At 39.3% G+C, this 21,243-nt stretch overlaps 1 protein-coding gene across 1 annotated transcript in view; it reads right to left on the reverse strand.

Annotated features, from left to right (window-relative positions):
* The window catches only part of LOC124141472 (afadin-like), an 82,600-nt gene extending 65,615 nt beyond the window's left edge, over positions 1–16,985 (reverse strand). The window contains exon 1 of the mRNA XM_048402408.1: positions 16,700–16,985. Within this exon, the coding sequence (XP_048258365.1) occupies positions 16,700–16,804 (105 nt within the window). The 5' untranslated portion in view covers positions 16,805–16,985. The remainder of the gene's footprint in view (positions 1–16,699) is intronic.
* Between the last annotated feature and the right edge of the window lie 4,258 nt (positions 16,986–21,243).

Raw genomic sequence — 21,243 nt, forward strand, 5'->3', positions numbered from 1 at the left:
GGATAAAATAAGAGTGAAAGCATGAGTGATGTGCGAGTGAGATCAAGCCAAATGGTCTCATCTCAACTTAGTTTCCAGCCATGATATATTCTAGTCTACATTTTCAATCCCAGTAGCTCAAAGTGCACCATGTCCCCTGAAGAAGCTGTATGACCACCTGCCAACTGTTGAAAGAAAAAACGTTCTGTAACTGCAACGTGGGTCATCTCCAAAGGTAGACAACATACATTCATTTTAGTGGCTTGTGTTGTAGGACAAACAGGTGGCAAATAATGTCTGAACATTCTTCATCACTGATACTGTGTACTGCCAAGTGTCACATTTAACCATTTTAACAATCCGTCACTGGTGACAGTGTGTACTGCCAAGTGTCACATTCAACCATTTAACAATCCGTCACTGGTGACACTTTGTACTGCCAAGCATCACATTCAACCATTTTAACAATCCATCACTGGTGACAGTGTGTACTGCCAAGTATCACATTTAACCATTTTAACAATCCGTCACTGGTGACAGTGTGTACTGCCAAGTATCACATTCAACCATTTTAACAATCCATCACTGGTGACAGTGTGTACTGCCAAGTATCACATTCAACCATTTTAACAATCCGTCACTGGTGACACTTTGTACTGCCAAGCATCACATTCAACCATTTTAACAATCCGTCACTGGTGACAGTGTGTACTGCCAAGTATCACATTCAACCATTTTAGCAATCCGTCACTGGTGACACTTTGTACTGCCAAGCATCACATTCAACCATTTTAACAATCCGTCACTGGTGACAGTGTGTACTGCCAAGTATCACATTCAACTATTTTAACAATCCGTCACTGGTGACAGTGTGTACTACCAAGTATCACATTCAACCATTTTAACAATCCGTCACTGGTGACACTTTGTACTGCCAAGTATCACATTCAACTATTTTAACAATCCGTCACTGGTGACACTTTGTACTGCCAAGTATCACATTCAACCATTTAACAATCCGTCACTGGTGACACTTTGTACTACCAAGTATCACATTCATCCATTTTAACAATCCGTCACTGGTGACACTTTGTACTACCAAGTATCACATTCAACCATTTTAACAACCCTTCATGGATGACATTGTTACATTTTCTATTTAGTTAGAAGAAATCCTTCACCAATGACACTGTGTTGCGAAGTCAGGGTTGAACTAGTTGAGAGTGTACTTGGACGGTCTCATCAATCTTTCAACATTGAATGTGAAAAGTGTAAAACTGAGCTCCCTGCACGTCATCCCTGGCCAGTTACCTTTCAGGTAGACAGGTAATCATTCACATCTCCCTTCCTACCTGGCCAGTGACCTATTTCATACCTATTCCTCACATCCTGGGTCAGAATGGGTCCACAATATCCCATGCATATTTATATTGTGCAGGTGAGGTGATCGAAATGGGGTAAATATCGCGTTTAAGGTTATTGTACTTATATATGATGTGCATGTGTGTCCAAAGTTACCATGTTTACTGGAAACATGGTTATATCTTTAAGCTAATTCAATCAAGGGCTACTAATATACATACGTACTTCTAAAAAGAAGTTAAGGAACACTTGATTCTTTCATATTATGTCAACCCGTGAAGATCCGGGGTAGAATTGGTCTTCACCAACCCATGCTTGTCGTAAGAGGCGACTAACAGGATCGGGTGGACTGAGGCTTGCTGACGTGGTTGATGCAAGTGTGTGGATCGATGCTCATGATGTCAATCACTGGATTGTCAAGTCCAGACTCGATTATTAAAAGACCACGGTCAAAAAGCTTGAATATCACTAAGTGTAGCGTTAAACAACAAACAAACAAACATATGTCATGACAGATTATCTATAGTAATATGAAAGAATCAGGTTTCTCTAACTTATATTGAGTAGTATACTGTGCATGATGCACAGAATTTACACACAACTAATATTATTATCATAATTTAGATCCTGAGATAGATATGAAAAATCAATAATAAGAAACAAAATCTACATTCACACCTAGTTACAATGATAAACCTTTAAAGATCATACTTCCTTATTTCTGAAGGAAGAGCATCGTCAAATCAACTCACTGAACTGAAATACTTATTCACATTTCATCTAATGTACCGTCTTGTCTTATTCATTACTTCAGGAACTCACTGTATCCTCAATCCAGAGAATCTCCGGCTCTTCCCTCTCAACAACACAAACTAGCAGCCAATCTTAAACTCCTTACAGGCAAAAACATCCCCTGGTACACAATACTTTTTTGTCAGACATGACCCATTTGTAGTAGCTGTGCCGAACAAGCTACCTTTGATGATATGGATAAGAATAGAGCTAGTCGGAAGGATCTAAGGGGAAAACACTTCAACAAGCACTCCCGCAAACCAAGCATGAAGCATACTACTACTAAAGAATGTCACTTTCTATGGCCAGGTAGTTTAAATTGGTCCACTCCTTGTTTGACCTAGGGCGCGTTTCGACTGGGAATAACTGTTATCACTTGTCAAAGATGTGTCCTTGTCATCACTTGCAGCTAAACAACCAAGGCATGGCCGCCACTCTAAATGCTAACATACAATGTGAGAAGGAAGTTTTTAAAGATGGGATTATGTAACAAATTTTATCATGTTGAGTGAATGAGTCTCAGCACTTATTTCAGCAGTGTTCCCATGATATTTTAAGCAATATCCAAACTATCTTCAGCATTATCCAAGCCATCATTGCAAAGGATTGTTGTAAGAGGTGACTGACAGGATTGGGTGGTCAGGCTAATCATGGTATCCTTGTAGTTTAGGTGAATAAATGGATTGGGTGGGCAGGCTCAGTGAGCTGGCTGATTGTGTGTCATTGTACACCAATGGATCGTTGCTCAATATCAACAACATCAGTGCGTTGAAACAAAATAGATGTTTTACCAAAGCATTCTTTCACTTTGGATTAACATAATCAATAACTGGTATATGTAGTTTATGAACATATATGTAATGTATTTGCCATAATAAACACCCAGGGTGCTAAGAAAACTAACAAAAGGAAAACAATTATTAAAAACAGGACAAGTTACAATTGTTGTAGGAGATCGTGCAGTAGTGAACAAACTTTGTTCAACATCAGTGAAACAAACCTGTTTCATAAATGATAATACAGTCAAGCTCCGTTCTGTCCAAATAACGGTTGTCTTGAAGTAAAAGCTTGGTCCCTGCGTAACCCTTCTATAGTCATCATATTTCGGTTGTGTCGAACCTCAGAAAACTCCAAGTAGGTCCCTTCAACTTCGACAAACCGGTGTTTGACTGTAGTTACTTTCCAATCACATACCCACCCATGTTATACTGCTGTGTTTAATCTAAAACATCGGTAATATATGCATGAAAATAGGGACTCTATTGTAAATGTTCGGAGTTAGTACAGGACACTCTTAAAGGAAGAAGTTGGTCAGAGGTGATCGAGTGGGTGCTTAATAGGACAATTATGGTAAGTAGATATATATGTCGTCAGCAACATAAGGCAACAGGTCCAGTGTCACGTCAGCTGGCCTATATTTGCAAACATTAAATCGAACCACTGCAACCAAACATACAATATACAAACAGTGTACAGTGTCCTGTGAATTGTAGTCATTGACATCAAATTCCAATTTCCAGCAATAAACCTGTCCCCGTCTGATAAACCTGGACTTGAATTTCTGGCTAACCAATGTGAACATTATATGTTGATGTAAATATCCCAGTGAACAGGTGCTTGCTTCACACCTCTGTCACACAGCGTACCGTGACTCAACATACGGAGCAATCAGATGATGTTTACAAAGGCCCGGACTGAAATGAATCACGCTTTAAACACCGTATTGCCTGTCACATACATTGAAGCATAGGACTACACTGGTATTGGTATACTGCAATACACTTTTAAAATGATACGTATTGCAATATTTTTTCTGTGTTCCGGTACATTGCATAAAAAAAAAAAGTAAATAAAATATGCAATTGTAATAAATAATAACGAACGCAATTATAGCAAACTAACGGCTGTGAAGAACTGTTTTATGGTCCCATCCATTTTTTGTATATATGTTGTATAACTAATATTAGTGGTCCGTTTCAGTTTGTTATAACCATAGTTTAATGTAAAACAAGTTTCTATTATTTACATCATATAACCTAAAAACTACATAGAAATTCATTCTAATGCAGTTTCCCTTCAGAATTAACTGACAAAATGACCAGCACGGCAAATGACCATGCTGACTTCGCCATCGTAACATTTACTTTAGTATCTAGAAACAGGAGCTGTGTGTACAATCAGTGTTTATCACATTATATTGCAATACAATTTTAAGGCCAATACACAGCCCTATTGAAATCTAGGAAGACTACGCTCCGCTGTGGTGCAGACGTGCATTGCATTAAAAAGCCAACTGATATAAAACACAGAAATGAACAGAACTGTCCTCAAAGTCAAAACACAGCAGCATGACTGTGAACCTGCTTTGAAATATGAGACCAAACTAGAATGGCACCTTTACTATGATGCCACTGACTTGTCAGAGATCTGAACCAGATTCTTTGGGATCTGTAATGTATTAAGAGCTTAATCTTTATTATCATTGTACACCACCTGTGAGTACACAACAATGCACACACGCCCACACTCTCCCTCACTCACTCTAGGTCTGCCAGCAAATTTCAATTGCATTTTGTTAATGTTTCAAGTCGCTGTCACACAGGAGAGAAAAAGTATGGAATTTACATGTGACGAAAAGACGTGTGTCTCATAGGCAATCATGCAGGATATTGTATATTAATGACTTTATGCTTGTTTTTATCTGTCATGCAATAAGTGACACAAAAACATTCATCTTCTCATATTAAATAAGCATTTCAAAGCTAAACCATGAACCTGGGTAGCATGTCCACAACTTAAAGTCAACGTTGAGTAACACATTCATGACAATATTCCCGTCCTCCCTCAATACCTGTGTCTGTATAGCATGTAGTCAGTACACAGTACACAGTATCAGTGGACAAGTCACAGATCATTGCCTCCATAATTCTGTGATCATGTCTCTCTGATAAGCTGTTAATTGTGCTAGAATTGGGTGGTCCGAGGTGCCTACTGAGTTATTGTCTGGTCGGTGTATATATGTATATACACAGCACCATGGACAGGATTACCATCATTATTATACCCACAGACAAGCTGCTGGGCAATGACTTGCCAGTGTCCACTCCCACTTAACCCAGTGTGCTCATCTACAATAAAGAGGCATGGCATGTAGAGAGTGATTGAATGCTTGGTGTTAAGACCCATGAAGATCCGGTGTAGAATAGGTCTTCACCAACCCATTCTTGCCCTACAATAGGTTGACTATGCTTGTCGTAAGAGGCAACTCACAGGATCGGGTGGTCAGGCTTGCTGACTTGGTTGATTCATGTCATCGTATTCCAATTGTGTAGATCAATGCTCATGATGTCAATCACTGGATTGTCTGATTCAGACTTGATTATTTACAGACCGACGTCATGTAGCTGGAATATTGCAGAGTGCAGTGTTAAGCACCAAACCAACAAAGCTTGCTGTTAACAACCAAATCTGATATCCACATATTCCATCAAAACATAGAAAATAGAACACATTCTTAATCACAGCAACTACATAAGCCAGTAAATGCCCTTGGCTAGGATATTGGAACAATATCGTGATTGAATTAATTTCATCAATTTTTATTATCTTATTTTGAAATATTCTGAAGAATTGGGAAATTTTTAATCAAAATTGGGAATTTTTACTATTATTTACTACAGACTTGGGCCAAAAATCAGCCTCTACGCATGTCTAAATACATTTTGTAAACATGCCAGTAGTGTAAATGCAATCAAATAAATGACCATAATTATCACATTCTTGCTTTAACCAAAAATGTTATGGACCCAAACAATCCCCTTGAGGTAAACTCTTAAACATCAAAACATCTTTTATCCAATGTCAAAATATTTACATTCCATAGAAGCCTTTTTCGCCTTATATGCTCATGTAAGCAAATGGAATTTACATTACATAAAACCTTGCTTGGAAAGGTTACAGCGTAAACACGTCAGCATGTCCTTAGGTAGAAATTAGGGAAGTAATAGCCAAACACCCACAGCATTGCTAAGGCTAACTATTATTAACTAGCGAGTTTCCTTACTGATTTAGTGAATGAACATGGCACCCCCAGGCTAGGCAATAGGATTATAACAAGGTTTCACACACTAGGGGGTAATGTGAACAATATGAACTAGGGCTTAAAATAACCAGTTGTAGTAAACACAACTGAGAGAAAATACACGGCTAAGTTGCAGTAGTCTGAAACATCAGGCCTCTAAATACTGGCTGGAGGAACACTTCTTTTCCATTGTTTCCGGTATAAATAAATTGTTATTCCATGGCATTTGATTAGCTAACCAAGCAATTTTTTTTAAATGGACTGTTTCCTGATTGGTTTATAATACAGTGGGTAGTTATTATGTTATCATTGTGCTGACCAATATCACTTATTTCATAACTCCATGCTGTTGTGTTTACATTTGAACTTCTGCATGGAAGTCACGATCAACAACACACGTTTTCATGCATTTATGTAATGTATATCTGGCTTGTTAGTATCACTCCGCGATATAAATGTTTTATTTTTGTACCATAAATTCTTGATCTGTTACCTCGGTCTACAGTTTTCATGTTCAGGAATCTGTTAATTTTGTTAATTTATTTATAACAAGTGACTTCAATATCATACTTTAGAGTTATAATTGTGGATTTTATTTTTCAAAGGAATAGACTGTACCGGTAATATACATTATGCCTATGGAGGTATCAAGCTATTGCACACTGATTATGTCAATGCCTCCAGAAATGCAAAAAACATGAAAGTCATATATCTTTCAAACTGTGTAATTTTGCTCATTTACTCGTACAACTGGGATAAATATTTAACAGGATGGTTCCAAAGCAGGCACACGGTGTATACCATTCCAACAATGCTTGTCTGAATAACCAAGACTGCTATTTCTGAAATCAGGAAAAACTGTACATGAAATAATGATCCTAATTGAGATAAAATCATTTCCTTATGGGAAAAATCATCAAACCATTGCTTTCCCATGGAAGATAAGTATGTATAATAAATGACGCTTATTTATATCAAGCCATTGATTTCTAACACAACAGAGCTCGTAAAACAGCTCTCATCACAGAAACATTATATCATACAGCACAGCGTCTAAAATACATGTCTGCACGACTGTCTGCACGACTGTCTGCCACTGTCTGCCACTGTCTGCTTTTGCCTGGGATTGTCAAACACCCGATGGCCAGACAGATGTTTTTTGAGATTTAGTTCATAAAGTAAAGGACATGAACTGTTATTGTGAGTGACAGTTAGAAAATGACCCGATGTTAATAGAATTCGCACAAACAAATTATTCCACACAGAACAACAAAGAATGACCAGCTAGTGATACTTGAGTGAGTGAGTTGGGTTTAACGCCGCTTTTAGCAGTATTCCAGTTCTATCACAGCGTGTCAGTTTAATGTGGGAGGAAAGCCTAAAGTGATGCAGGCCTCGGACATTTACCACTTCGGTGAAACACATGAGCACGGGTATGGTGCCGACAAACCTAGAAACATATGCACCCAGTAATCTAGAACCTCAATTCGCATGTGTCCATCTAGAATCGCACTGGCATAATCAACAATAATTAGTCTTGATTATCACAGACCATGGATACACATACTCCAGATTGGAAAAAGGCAAACCACATTAAGTCGTATTATTCACACTATAATATACATAACAAATCGTCAAACTATCAAAGAGTGAGTGAGTGAGTGAGTTTGGTTTTACGCCGCTTTTAGCAATATTCCAGCAATATCACGGCGGGGGACACCAGAAATGGGCTTCACACATTGTACCCATGTCGGGAATCGAACCCGGGTCTTCGGCGTGACGAGCGAACGCTTTAACCACTAGGCTACCCGACCGCCCCAAACTATCAAAGAAAAGCATGAATGCCTTCCTGAGATTAATCAGATATAAAAAAGGGAAATGGACTCAAATGTTCCCCACTGTAAACACTTAGGCACCTATAGACATGTCAGTGGCTGTGGTTTCAGTGTGTCTGAAGAATGAGACTCGCTCTATCCGTGTATAGGCCTTCACACTGGCTCCTATGTACCGGAAATACCATGTATTCACCAACATTTCTATTTCTTCCGAGACCTGAATGAATTGGACTCGGGGTCAGCCACACAATACATTCACAGCTTGACTGTTGTGAGATGTACTAGTGCAACAATAAATAGGAAATCAGATGTTTCTAGATTATCACACATACCGCATGATGTTTATTGAGGTTAGAAATCAACAAGTCTGAACCTATTCACTTACCTACTAAACAAGCTTGTTGATACTGTTTTATCCATGTCTGAATGCGTTTGAAAGGCGAACAAATTGTTGGCATAGAACCACAGTTTAATTCCTCATTCAGTTCTTTCATTGAGTTGATGATATAATTGGACATGCATTTACAACTGAACTGTATGAAAGACGGCTTTGAGGAACGGGGGCCAGAATGAAACCCAAACCAAACTAAAGCAAGGACATTGGTATAAGTGTGGTGAGGAATTCAAAATAATCATCACAGTATGACAAACATATACGGGATGGTTTGACAGAAGAAGATGGATACAACCCTTTTTATAGATCCCCAACACAGGTGCTTGAGTTTCATGTTACTTTCAGTTTGTAATTCTTGATCAGGGGTGTGTTTACTCATACAAGTTTTTTTCCTGTTTAATGCCGCACTCAGCAATATTACAGCTTCATGATGGCAGCCTGTAATAGTCAAGTCTGGACCAGACACTCTATTCAATAATATTATAAGCAACATCCCTGGCCATCAGAGCAATCAGCCAATCCACCAAAACCACTAAACCACCTTGGATGACCCGAGCTTCGCCATCAGGGTACGATGACATGCAATCAACCAAGTCATCGAGCCTGGCCACCCGATCCATAAAGGCACCTTGGATGACCAGACACGCCATCAGGGTACGATGACATGCAATCAACCAAGTCATCGAGTCTGGCCACTCGATCCACAAAGGCACCTTGGATGAACAGCATAGAACACCACTGGGGTAATACTACTTTTAACAGTATTTCAGTCATGTAAGAGTGAATTTGCTTATGTGACCTACATAATGTGAAGGGGTCTAACATCACATTCAAGATTATTGCATTTAAATAGCAGCATCGATGTGGGTGTGGCTTTGTTTACCAGTCGTTTTATAGTGCAAGCCCACTTGAGATACCATGCCGCAGATTAACATGAATAACTGACACCAAGCAGTCCAGTACTAATGCTGGTTTTATAGTGTAGCCCACTGAGATACCATGCCACAGTTTAGATGGATATCCCACTCAGACACAGTATACCGACTCTTAGGTGACCACAATTACCATATTTCAGCATCTTTTTGTATGATGTTGCCAGGGATCTAACAACTTACAGATACTTACAAATTTCTTACTTCTAGTGAATGAATTCGGCTTAAATGCTACTTTGAACAGTATCCCAGTTGTATCACACCGTGTCAGTTTCGTAGGGGAGAAAAGTCTGAAGTAATGCAGGTCTTTGCTGACAAACAGAACATAATCAGGGCGAACTGGGATTCAAACCCACAATCAGAGATTTCTGGCATGCCTTAGGGACGGAACACTTACTTGTACAAATGTGACATAAAGTATGCAAGATCTGTTTGATTTGTTCATGCAGCATCTATATACAATAATAAAAAAAACCATGGAAAATCTGTATAAATGCTTCCTTCATTCAGGGGGAGTCACCAGGCTTTAACATGACGCAGAAATGTGCGTCCAATACAAACAAATTTTTAGAATGAGCGCACAATAATATTCAGAGTATCAAGTCCTTGACAAGAAAAATGAAGTTCCGGTCAGTCAAGTTATCATTGCATCTTACAGTACAGTACACTGTACCATTTCATTACTTTACAGGACCCCATATTTTCTGTAAGGACCCTTGAAATTAGTAATTGGCAGTTCTCTGGACCCCTTGTATAGAAGGTCAATGTAAAACCCTGTGTCACATATCTCCATCTCATCTTTCTGCATTGTTTAGCTGGAGATGGGCAACGTACTCCTGCCATGCAGAACAGTGCTTGTGACATGGCAATTACCTCCGCTAATCACCAGCATGTGGTGCACACTTGATATACTGACAGTAACATGTATATCAGGCTCTTTTCCTGATGACTTCATCTGTACTGAGAGTGTGACTGTGTTGTGTTTAACACAGCATTAAACACAATTCTAGTTATATCACGGCGTGTCAGCTTAATGTGGGAGGAAAGCCAAAGTGATGCAGGTCTCAGACGTTTACCACTTAGGTGAAAATTCACTGGCATGGGTACGGTGCCGACAAACTAGAAACGTTATCAGGGCAAACAATGATTCAAACGCATAATCATAAATTTCTGGCATGCCAAAGGGACGTAACTCTGCACAGTTAATTGCAGCGCCTTAGACAACAGGGCCACCATGCCTCTTATCCATGACAGTGATAAAAGCAGGGACAGCCACAGCCACTTGTCTGCTAGTCTGAGACTAGTAAAAAGCTAGAGGGACTAGTTTTTTTCTCTCAAAATCTACTCATTTCAGGGATCTGTCTAGACCTGCATGATCTGCTCCAAGTTAGCAGCAAATGTCTGTAAAATTTCTCAAATTTGTAATTAAACATTTCCAAAATCATGCAATAATAGTCATAACTATTGTTTTATTGACTCCTTTTTCACCAATAACAGGTCTAATAAAGAGGAAGAGGCTAGCTGGCTTAACATTATTTTTTACATAGAATGCAATGTTAAAATGCCTCTCAAACAAGAGGACTTAGTTTGGAATCCTGGATAAAACTCTAATTTACATAAACCACTTGACCAAAATGAGCTGTGCACCAGTTGGATATGACCAACGTCGTCTGACCTTGTAAATGGAAGGAGACATTTGACATTGCCATATCTTTAGCCGAAATTTGTGGTACGGACAATAAATAAATAAGTCTCATGGAACACCACACCCTTGCTACATAATTTCACTTGAGACACTGCTTTGCAGCATTGTCTTGAAGGAGTTGTTAGGAAAGCCCTTTAACCCATGTTTAAACAGTCAGACTGTCGTGAGTTCTCATTAACCAACTGACAGACTGCACTAACAATTGACAGTAAAAGTGTCAAGATTATGAATGATACTGGCAGGTTAATTACATGGCTGAAAGCTAACAAATGATACAAATACTGAATTCACCTCAAGACACATGTATGGTTGGTGAGTTTGTTGGGTTCAATCACAATTTTGAACAAAATGATGATTTCCCCCAAATCATAGATAAATCCCTGGGGTTAGAATCGATCTTCAGCAACAATACGGATCGGATGGTCAGGCTCGCTGACTTGGTTGATGCATGTCATTGTATCCCAATTGCATGGATCGATGTCCACGGAATCAGTCCCTGGATTGTCTGGTCCAGACTTGATTGTTTACAGACCGCCATCATATAGCAGGAATATTGCTGAGGGTGGCATTAAACAACAAACAAACAAATGGGATTCGAACACCTGATCAGCGGATTCTAGCACAACTAAGGTATGTAACTCTGCAATGTAAATTGCACAATATGCCACTTGTTAAATCAACCAATGTAAAATGAATAAGGACATGGAACCAAGTTGATCCGTAGCAACTGAGTCTCATCAAGCAAAAAGCAACTGTCCAGAACTCTTCTGGAAATAAAAACGACTGACATTTGCCAAGAAGCATTATGACAATATTAACACACAAACTCACATGATCAGCGCCACCTGTACATCTTAAAAGACAATTAAAAAAAAGATAGTGCATTTTGTTCTGTAAATACGGTACAAATCAAATCCACAGGAAAACACAACACTGAGATTTTTCCCTGTGCGCAGACTAGATCGAGACACTGACAAATGTTTGTAAGCAGAGCAAGCTGTTCGTTCATCTAGCAGTTAGAATTACATACACCATTGTCTGTTACAACATGAACAACTATCTCAGATCATCGGGATGTATAGTGTTAGCCTTCTTAGCTTATTCTATTTCTCTGATAAACGCCACACGAGCCAAGTGAAGACAATGGTTAAGGTATTCTGACCCACATTTAGATTCATAAACAATTGTGCAGGGGCGCAACCTTTATATAAAAGTAGTTGCACTTTGGACATGCTGGAAATAACTAGAACTAAATTTGTACTTTTTCATTACGACTTATGGTATTTGTTTACCTCCCATGCAACTGGGTAACCAATACCTGCAGCTTAGCGTCTTTTTCAAGAGTGTTTATCCTACAGCAGGGAAGATCCTTCTTGTGAGAGAGCTATGAATAAAACAGTTACCGTAAAGAATGTAGTAACCGCCCTGGGCGCAACGAAACCAGAAGCCAAAGTAGGCATTCCGTTTATAGTATCATGGTGATGAAGGCAGTCATTTTTAGGAGAAGCACTTACTGGTTGATTGTGGTTCCATAAAGACAGCCATGGAATATGTAAGTTTGAAAACAGTTTTCCAGTACATGTTTCAGAAGTAAAAACCTCTCGGTATGATTTAGGATCAACACTGCAGAACCAGACAAGAAAACAGATTGAGTCTGGTATACTGATGAGAGTATTAAAACCCTAGCACCAGATTCAGTCTGGTATGTATATTGGTGAGAGTATTAACACACTGGCATCAAATTCCTGACATAGCCATGTTAATACGTCTGATGAAAACTTCACTCAAAAGGAATAAGTACATTTTCATATTGGGACAATTGAAGGTTGCTACTTTGAGCTTATTATTAGAAAAGCATTTTGAGCATACAATTATCCACTGACCATCATGACCATTTTGAGGAATTCCTTGGCAAAGTTGGTCCCACACATTGTTCATATGCTGAAGCAATCAATCTCTGGTTTGAATTATCCAGATTCAATTATTTGACAGATGGACATTGTTCAGTCACTTTCACTCACTACACATTGCAAGCCATAAAGTAAACAATGTCTGAAAATATGATTGTTGTTTATATGCTGCATAACCAAAATGTGACCAACTAGCATCCAAGCACCGAGTCTGAGCGTAAACTACAATATGCCCTCTGCTTAAAATGCTGCATTACCAATTTACATCACACTATGCACACCCAATCTTGTGCCTTTTGTGGTTTGTTTGTTATTTAACGCTACACTCAGAAATATTCCAGCCATATGACTGCAGTCTGTAAATCATCAAGTGTGGTCCAGCTAATCCAGTGATTGGCATCACAGGGCTTGATCTAAGCAACTTGAGTTAACTTGCACCAGATGCATGTTGAGATGAAAACTAAGTTGCTCCAAACAAAACCAAGTTGCACTCTGGTCCCATAGTTTACCAAAATTGAAACATTGGCCGGCCTACTGCCTGTGTCACACAAATTAATCAAACTGCTGTAAAAGGAACGTGTGCACATAATTTTGAAATACCCACAATCGGATGACGTCAAGCCATACAAACCATGACAAACTACACGCAACACAGGGATTAGTGATGTAGTGATGTAGTATGACAAATAAACTTGAGAGGTGTTGAATGTGTTCGATGGTCAATGTAGTCCTGTCACAATTTTTTAATTTATTTACATGCACTGTAATATGTTTTATATAGCCAAATCAAGCCTTGCATCATGAGCACTGATCTACGAAATTGGGATACTATGACAAGCATCAACTTAGTCAGCAAGTCTGACCACCCTGCTATTAGTTGCCACTTATTGCAAGCATAGGTTGCTGAAGATGCATTCGAACCAGAATCTCCACAGGATTGTGTCATTTTCAGCCTTACCCCGCAGTCAGTAATATTCTAGCAATATCATGTAGGCCTGTAAACAATAACGTCTGGACCAGGCAAACCAGTGACTGAAAACATGAGCAATGATCCACGCCGTCAGGACACAATGATCCACACCATCAGGGCACAATGATCCATGCCAACAGGGCACAATGATCCATGCCAACAGGGCACAATGATCCATGCCAACAGGGCACAATGATCCATGCCAACAGGGCACAATGACCCACGCCATCAGGGCACAATGATCCACGCCATCAGGGCACAATGATCCACGCCATCCGGGCATAATGATCCACGCCATCAGGGCACAATGATCCATGCTATCAGGGCACAATGATCCACACCATCAGGGCACAATGATCCATGCCATCCGGGCACAATGATCCATGCCATCCGGACATAATGATCCACGCCATCAGGGCACAATGATCTATGCCATCAGGGCACAATGATCCATGCCATCAGGGCACAATGATCCATGCCATCAGGGCACAATGATCCATGCCATCAGGGCACAATGATCCATGCCATGCCATCAGGGCACAATGATCCATGCCACCGGGGCACAATGATACATGCCACCAGGGCACAATGATCCATGCCGTCAGGGCACAATGATCCATGCCATCAGGGCACAATGATCCACGCCATCAGGGCACAATGATCCACGCCATCAGGGCACAGTGATCCATGCCATCAGGGCACAATGATCCATGCCGTCAGGGCACAATGATCCATGCCGTCAGGGCACAATGATCCATGCCATCAGGGCACAATGATCCACGCCATCAGGGCACAATGATCCATGCCATCAGGGCACAATGATCCATGCCATCAGGGCACAATGATCCACGCCATCAGGGCACAATGATCCATGCCATCAGGGCACAATGACACGCAGTCAGCCAAGTCACTGAGCAAAAGCATTATACTAGTTATCAAAAATTCATTTTTTGGCTGTAATGCCATTGACACCTTGTCCCACTGAACTAGAATCTGGACCAGTTTTGTTAATAATATACATGCAGTAGTCATATATATGTGTAAATATATATCACGCTTGTTCACAGCTTGTCAATGTGATTTCATAATGAGCTAAGTGAAAAGATTTCACACTGAATATATACTGTTTATATTCACAATACAAAATATTTATCATTGTCAATACTACCTCACACTTATTCATCATTTCAATACCGTATTTCCTCGATTATACACTGGGCCCTGAATAAATGCTGGGATCTCGATGAAATGCTGGGCCTCAATTAAACGCCAGTTAGTTTTTATACACAGAATTCTACCCATTATAATTTTTGCAATTAAACATCAGGGGTTAAAAGTGTCTGAAAGAAATATACTCCTGGGCGTTTAATCAAGGAAATATGGTTTGTTTGTAGTTAAAACAAATTTCAAGTACTGAAGTCACTATCACTAGAATGTTATATAAACATGATCAAAGTGATCAAATACGTGACATAATCCCTTTCGACAGAAACAAAAACCTACCCTATTATTCAAAACCAGGAAATACGAGTCATAATGGCTATGCATAACGTTTCTTAAAAACATGTTATATTCTTGTCGTACTTCAACAATGTATGTATGGTATGTAACAAGCTTATTACACATCCCCACAGCAATATATCTACTTTTAACACTTTGTTCAGTTAACCTTTGATAGTTTAATACATTGTGTACATACGTATCCTATACATGGTGAAAGGAAACAGATTAATAACACTTTCACTACACTAATCTCACATAAGTGAGTGAGTATGGTTTTTCGACGCTTTTAGAAATATTCAAGCAATATTACAACGCGGGGACACCAGAAATAGGCTTCACATATTGTACCTATGTCGGGAAACGAACCGTGTCTGACGAGCGAACGCTTTAACAGGACGGACTGAATAATCTCACCTAAAACAATATACAACATTAATATTATGGTCTTGGTAAATTGACATTAATGTTTTTTAAAAGTATATAATCCCCTGATTGGTTACCGTCAGAGTATTTACAGTGCTTACTCAAAATAAATCAATACCTAAGATAAACAATATTAATTCGTCTATTTCATTTGAAAAACAGGTAAGACAAAATGTTTAATAATTTGGGAGCGAAAACCGAAATAGTGAACACATATGAGGAAGTACTAATGCTTGAGCTGTCAACGCCTGAATAACCTACTAAACGTCCATTGTGTACAAGCTGACTATCAAAACATACCTGGCCACATTTCAATACAGGTACACAACGGTGACAATTAAAGGTCATTATTTGAAATTGCAATTAAAGGTGTATATTGAGAGATCACGGACGGAAACGAGAGGGAGTGACACGCCTACTGGTTGCAATACACATCCTCGCATTCCAAATGTCACACACGAAAGCGGTGAATCACCACTCTGAAATTCCGGAATTCCGACGACGCATTTTGAACTTTTACCTGTTACGCTTGATCATAGAAACGTTGTAAAAACTTAACTTTTGTACCTTGCTCTTAGAGAACGGGTCAAAATACTCGAGTCTGGCATGGCTCGCCTTCACAGCGATCTATGTTGGCCAGCTCAAGGTCGCCATTTTGGATTATTGTTGACGCGAAAATCGTGTCACCTGTCGGCGCAGGTACAAGGTGTGCTAAGGTGTGCAATTAACGTTCAAATGCACTCACAAACATGGATGATATGGTCATGTAACACTAACATATTGTCGGTATTTCTCATATTATGCATCACTTACCTCATCTGGTTGACTTAATTCGAAAATGTCGTAATGGTCTATATTCCACATAGAAATAAGTTTTACTAGATGTTGCTTCTCGGCTCTTTTATCCAATTGAGCCATTTTGCCGGTTCGGAAACGTCCACCGGAATTAAAATCCACGTTATTTTGATTATTTCGGTCACATTTGCACTTGTCTTGTCACGGACACAACTCTCCCGACGTAAAGTATCCAATTGTCAAGTTTGTACCTCGGCCGTTCGCTCGCTTCTACTTCTATTACAATCCCCAACGGCCTGAGAACTAGCAAGCGTAGAACGCATGCGCAGAATCGATTTGGTTTTACCGTATTCTTCTAAATTTATCCCGTGTCTTGGACGCTCCCTGTTAGTGGATTGAACGAAGCTCTCTCCGGCGTTAATTGTTCTCACACTCTTACTACACATATAGTACTTAATCGTGTTTTGTTATTTTAACATCCATTACTGACTAACAAGCTCAAAGGATCATTTAGTAGGCTCTAATTTGATCGTGTTCACGCACCAACGAACTGGAAAGTCATTCATCCAAATTATTAACCTTTTGACACAAGGATTTTCAAACTAAGTCAGAGCGTACACCGTTTCACAATAAATATGCTATCTAATACCAACGGCGACAACAACAAAAAAGTGCATTATGGAATAGAAATTTAATTGACATCTTCAACGCGGGGTGCATATTACGGTATATACACCTGTATATAAGCGCATATCGAGCAATGTATAAGTTTATCCCTGCCTCCAATGTATGTGAAAGCGCATTCACCCAGGGAACACTCTTGAAACACTCTCGGCGTGGGAAAATCTCGCTTTCTTTCATTGTATGAATGCATTATTCAATTTTAAGTTTATTCGGGATATGAACGTCACTGAAGTATTAAACTAGATGTGTATACATACACGGTCGTCATTTTTGTGCTTGATACGGTGGCTGAAGTAGGAGAGGGTGTTTGCCAAGTCCTTATTGTAAATAACTTTCGATATGCTGTTGGGCTTAATTCGTCAATTTGTACAAACGTTACCATATGGATTTAGTTGATGTGTAAATATACTAAGTACAGTATTACCTACTTACATTGTTTGTAGGTGGGAACCTTGCAGACTACGTTGATTTTCGTTCGTTGTGAATTTACCTCGATGTAATCGTCAAAGATTCGCTTTATTTAGTATGAGCTGCCGGACACAAGAAAGTATGTACCATGTTGGATGGTGTCTAAAACTGAAACAAGGACATGGTTATTTGATGTTGTTTGTTTGTTTGTGTGTTGTTTAACGCCGCACTCAGCAATATTCCAGCTATATGACGGCGGTCTGTAAATAAATCGAGAAAATCCAGCGATTGACATCATGAGCATCAATCCACGCAATAGGGATACGATGACATGCATCAACCAAGTCAGCAAGTCCGACCATCCGATCCCGTTAGTCGCCTCTTACGACAAGCAATATCGCCTCTTACGACAAGCGAAGTCGCCTTTTACGGCAAGCATTGGTTGATGAAGACCTATTCTACCCTGGATCTTCACGGGTCTATTTGATGTTGATGTATTTTATACGGTTGTGTTTTACCTTTGCAGTGTTTCCAGCCTAGTAACGTGTTGATACCCCCACCTACCACCCCACCTTCCCACCACCTCCACCTTCCCACCCACACTTGAGTAAGAAATGGCCCAGGAGGACTCCCACTTTTAAAAAATCCAAAATCCGCCCGTATAACGTTAGTAGAATTTTGATCAAAACCAGTTTTCACGAGTATACTTTCTGTAGCCCGGCAGTTTATAAATATAACTTTCAAAATATTTTGATTGAGTAGAATATTGATATATAACACTGACCGAAGACGACAATGATGAAACAAATTGTGAAAATGATAAGCATTGTTGAAGTGGTAATAAAATGTCAACACTATTTTAATACTCTTGTTAATAATATGCTTTATAAAGATGTCAATGCTTAGATTGTCAGCTTAACGTTATCCACATTGTATAACCACAATCACGATTTTCAGTATACCACAAGCGTATCGGAAGTTAAATTTAATACCTGGGCAGGTGATTGTGTGTTTAAGATTCCGGGTTAGAATAGATCCTAGCAACATATTCATGTCTCACGAGGCGACTAAATGAATCGGGTTGAGCTAGTCTCGGTAACTTGGTGGATTGTGTGTCACTGTTCTCCGACGTCATGACAGGTTTGTCTTGGCCAGACTGACATATTTACGGACCGCCGTCATGTAGCTGGAATATTGATAATTACAACACACAAAATAAAAATCTGAAAATTGTTACAAAAAAGCCCGTTAAACATGTTAAACACTAAAATATTTACACTATTAAAAACACCTACCCAAACCCACGCTATAAGATACCAAAGCTATTACATCATCTACCATTAGTTATGTTATTTTACCAAATCTACGGTAACCACGTATCGTTGTGGCTGGCTGTTCGACCGGTTGTACATGGTAAGGTCCTTATACGACCGCTTCACTTACTTTGTACACCTTGCCAGTGGCCCAATACCCTCAAACGCAAAGTGAGGTGTTTGTTTGTTTATTTGTTGTTTAATGCCGCACTCAGCAATATTCCAGCTATATGACGGCAGTCTGTAAATAATCGAGTCTGGACCAGACAATCAAGTGATTGACATCATGAGCATCGATCAACGCAATTGAGTGAGTGAGTGAGTTGGATTTAACGCCGCTTTCAACAGTATTCCAGTTATATCACGGCGTGTCAGCTTAATGTGGGAGGAAAGCCCGAAGTGATGCAGGTCTCAGACCGGACTAATGCCGGTTATATAATGCTAGCCCACTGAGACATCATGTCACAGTTTAGCGTGAATACCCCACCCAGACACTGTATACAGACTCCGAGCCGACCAGTCCTTGTTTTTTTGTTCCCTTTATCCCGAGCACCAGGCAGGGGAACAACAAATACCATCATTTAACATCTTTGGTATGATCACAGACCTTCAGGTCTCTGGGCAGACGATATATCCACTAGGCCACGGAGGCGGGCAAAAACAAGGTACTGCTTGTGATCATTTAAATTCATTGTGTGAAAGTTAATAATTATATGATGATATAGACCATGTGACTTTAGTACTTCGACATTCTGACTGTACGCAACATACCACCCGTCATAGAGACTTGGGTAGTTGATGATGTTGTCACGCGAAATGATAATCCAGAGCAACGTCTTAGCTTCAAACTGCTTGACCTCAATTTGGGAAGGAAAATAACCATACTTTCCACAATTATTCTTGTGAAGGACTCTAAAATAACTTGGTAGGATTTCTAAGATGAAAATTAAACATTGTTAGAATGTCTATAGGATCCATCTTCAGTGCAACGAAACCCAAGTAGACAGCAGTAGACAGCAGTAGACAGCAGTAGACAATATTCAAATGAAATGTGTTTTAAGTCACGTGATTTAAACAAATCAGACCATGATCAACATTCAGGAGGACGATTTTGGATTTGATTGACATTTTATTTAAAAAGAATCTTGTCACGATCTTATGTCAAGTTTCTGGTCTGGTATATTTGTTAGGCAAGGGTTTTGATGTCAGGTGTCGTTTCCTATATGAAATATGAAAAGTACACCAAATGTCAAAACAATTGTTTTATGAATTACATAGTTGAATATTTCGAAACGAAATCTCCCACGAAGTACGCTAAATATTAACAGCGTCTGAAGGTAAACATTACATAATTAATGACGTTGCATAGTAACTGTGTGTTCGACAACGAGGTAGACTTACTTTTAGTCTCTGAATTGATTTGTTAATGGTTTTGCATGGGTAGTTTGATAATATTGGAAGAAGACCCGAGAATATCTTCATGTAAGATGAAGAAGCTAGACTTTTATTGGGAAGTATTGTAGACATACCTGGGATGTTTTAGGAGCTGTATTTGAGACCAGACATTTGGCTTCAAAGTGAGATTAGAAATGGGTTTGTTTCAAGATGAGCTTTTGAATATATTTCAACATTTTCGCGAAGGGAGATTTTGAATTCATGATATCGCTTCGTGGCAAAACTCGTTTCGTCATGCATTGACACAGAGAAAGAAAATTTTAATGAATGTAATTATCCCACGAAACACCTATACGGACTTGTCATTCTGACGGTTTTACTCGATGCCTGCCTGGGATTTCTCCATCGGGAAACGTAAGGTTCTATTGTATATGATTATGATGATGATTATACGTATGATGTATTTCTGGAGAGGGTCCACTTAAGCAAGATGTGCTTTTCCAAGTCCAGATATTCCATCTATATGATCGTCTGTAATAAATGGCGTCTGGACTAGACATAAGTATCCATCTGCGCAAATGGGATACGAGGACAGGCGTCAAAACAAGTCAGCAAGCTTGCGCGAAAGAAATGGACATTGTTGAACTTTTTAAACATTTTACGTTTACTGAAGGTAAAGATTAATGAAAATGTTGCTTTTGTAAATGAGACAAAGTTATAAAAAAAATGAATATGAACGAAATAAAAAACACTAAAACACAT

This window comes from Haliotis rufescens, unplaced genomic scaffold (genome assembly GCF_023055435.1).
Source record: "Haliotis rufescens isolate VD_foot unplaced genomic scaffold, xgHalRufe1.0.p SCAF_26, whole genome shotgun sequence".
NCBI lineage: Eukaryota > Metazoa > Mollusca > Gastropoda > Lepetellida > Haliotidae > Haliotis > Haliotis rufescens.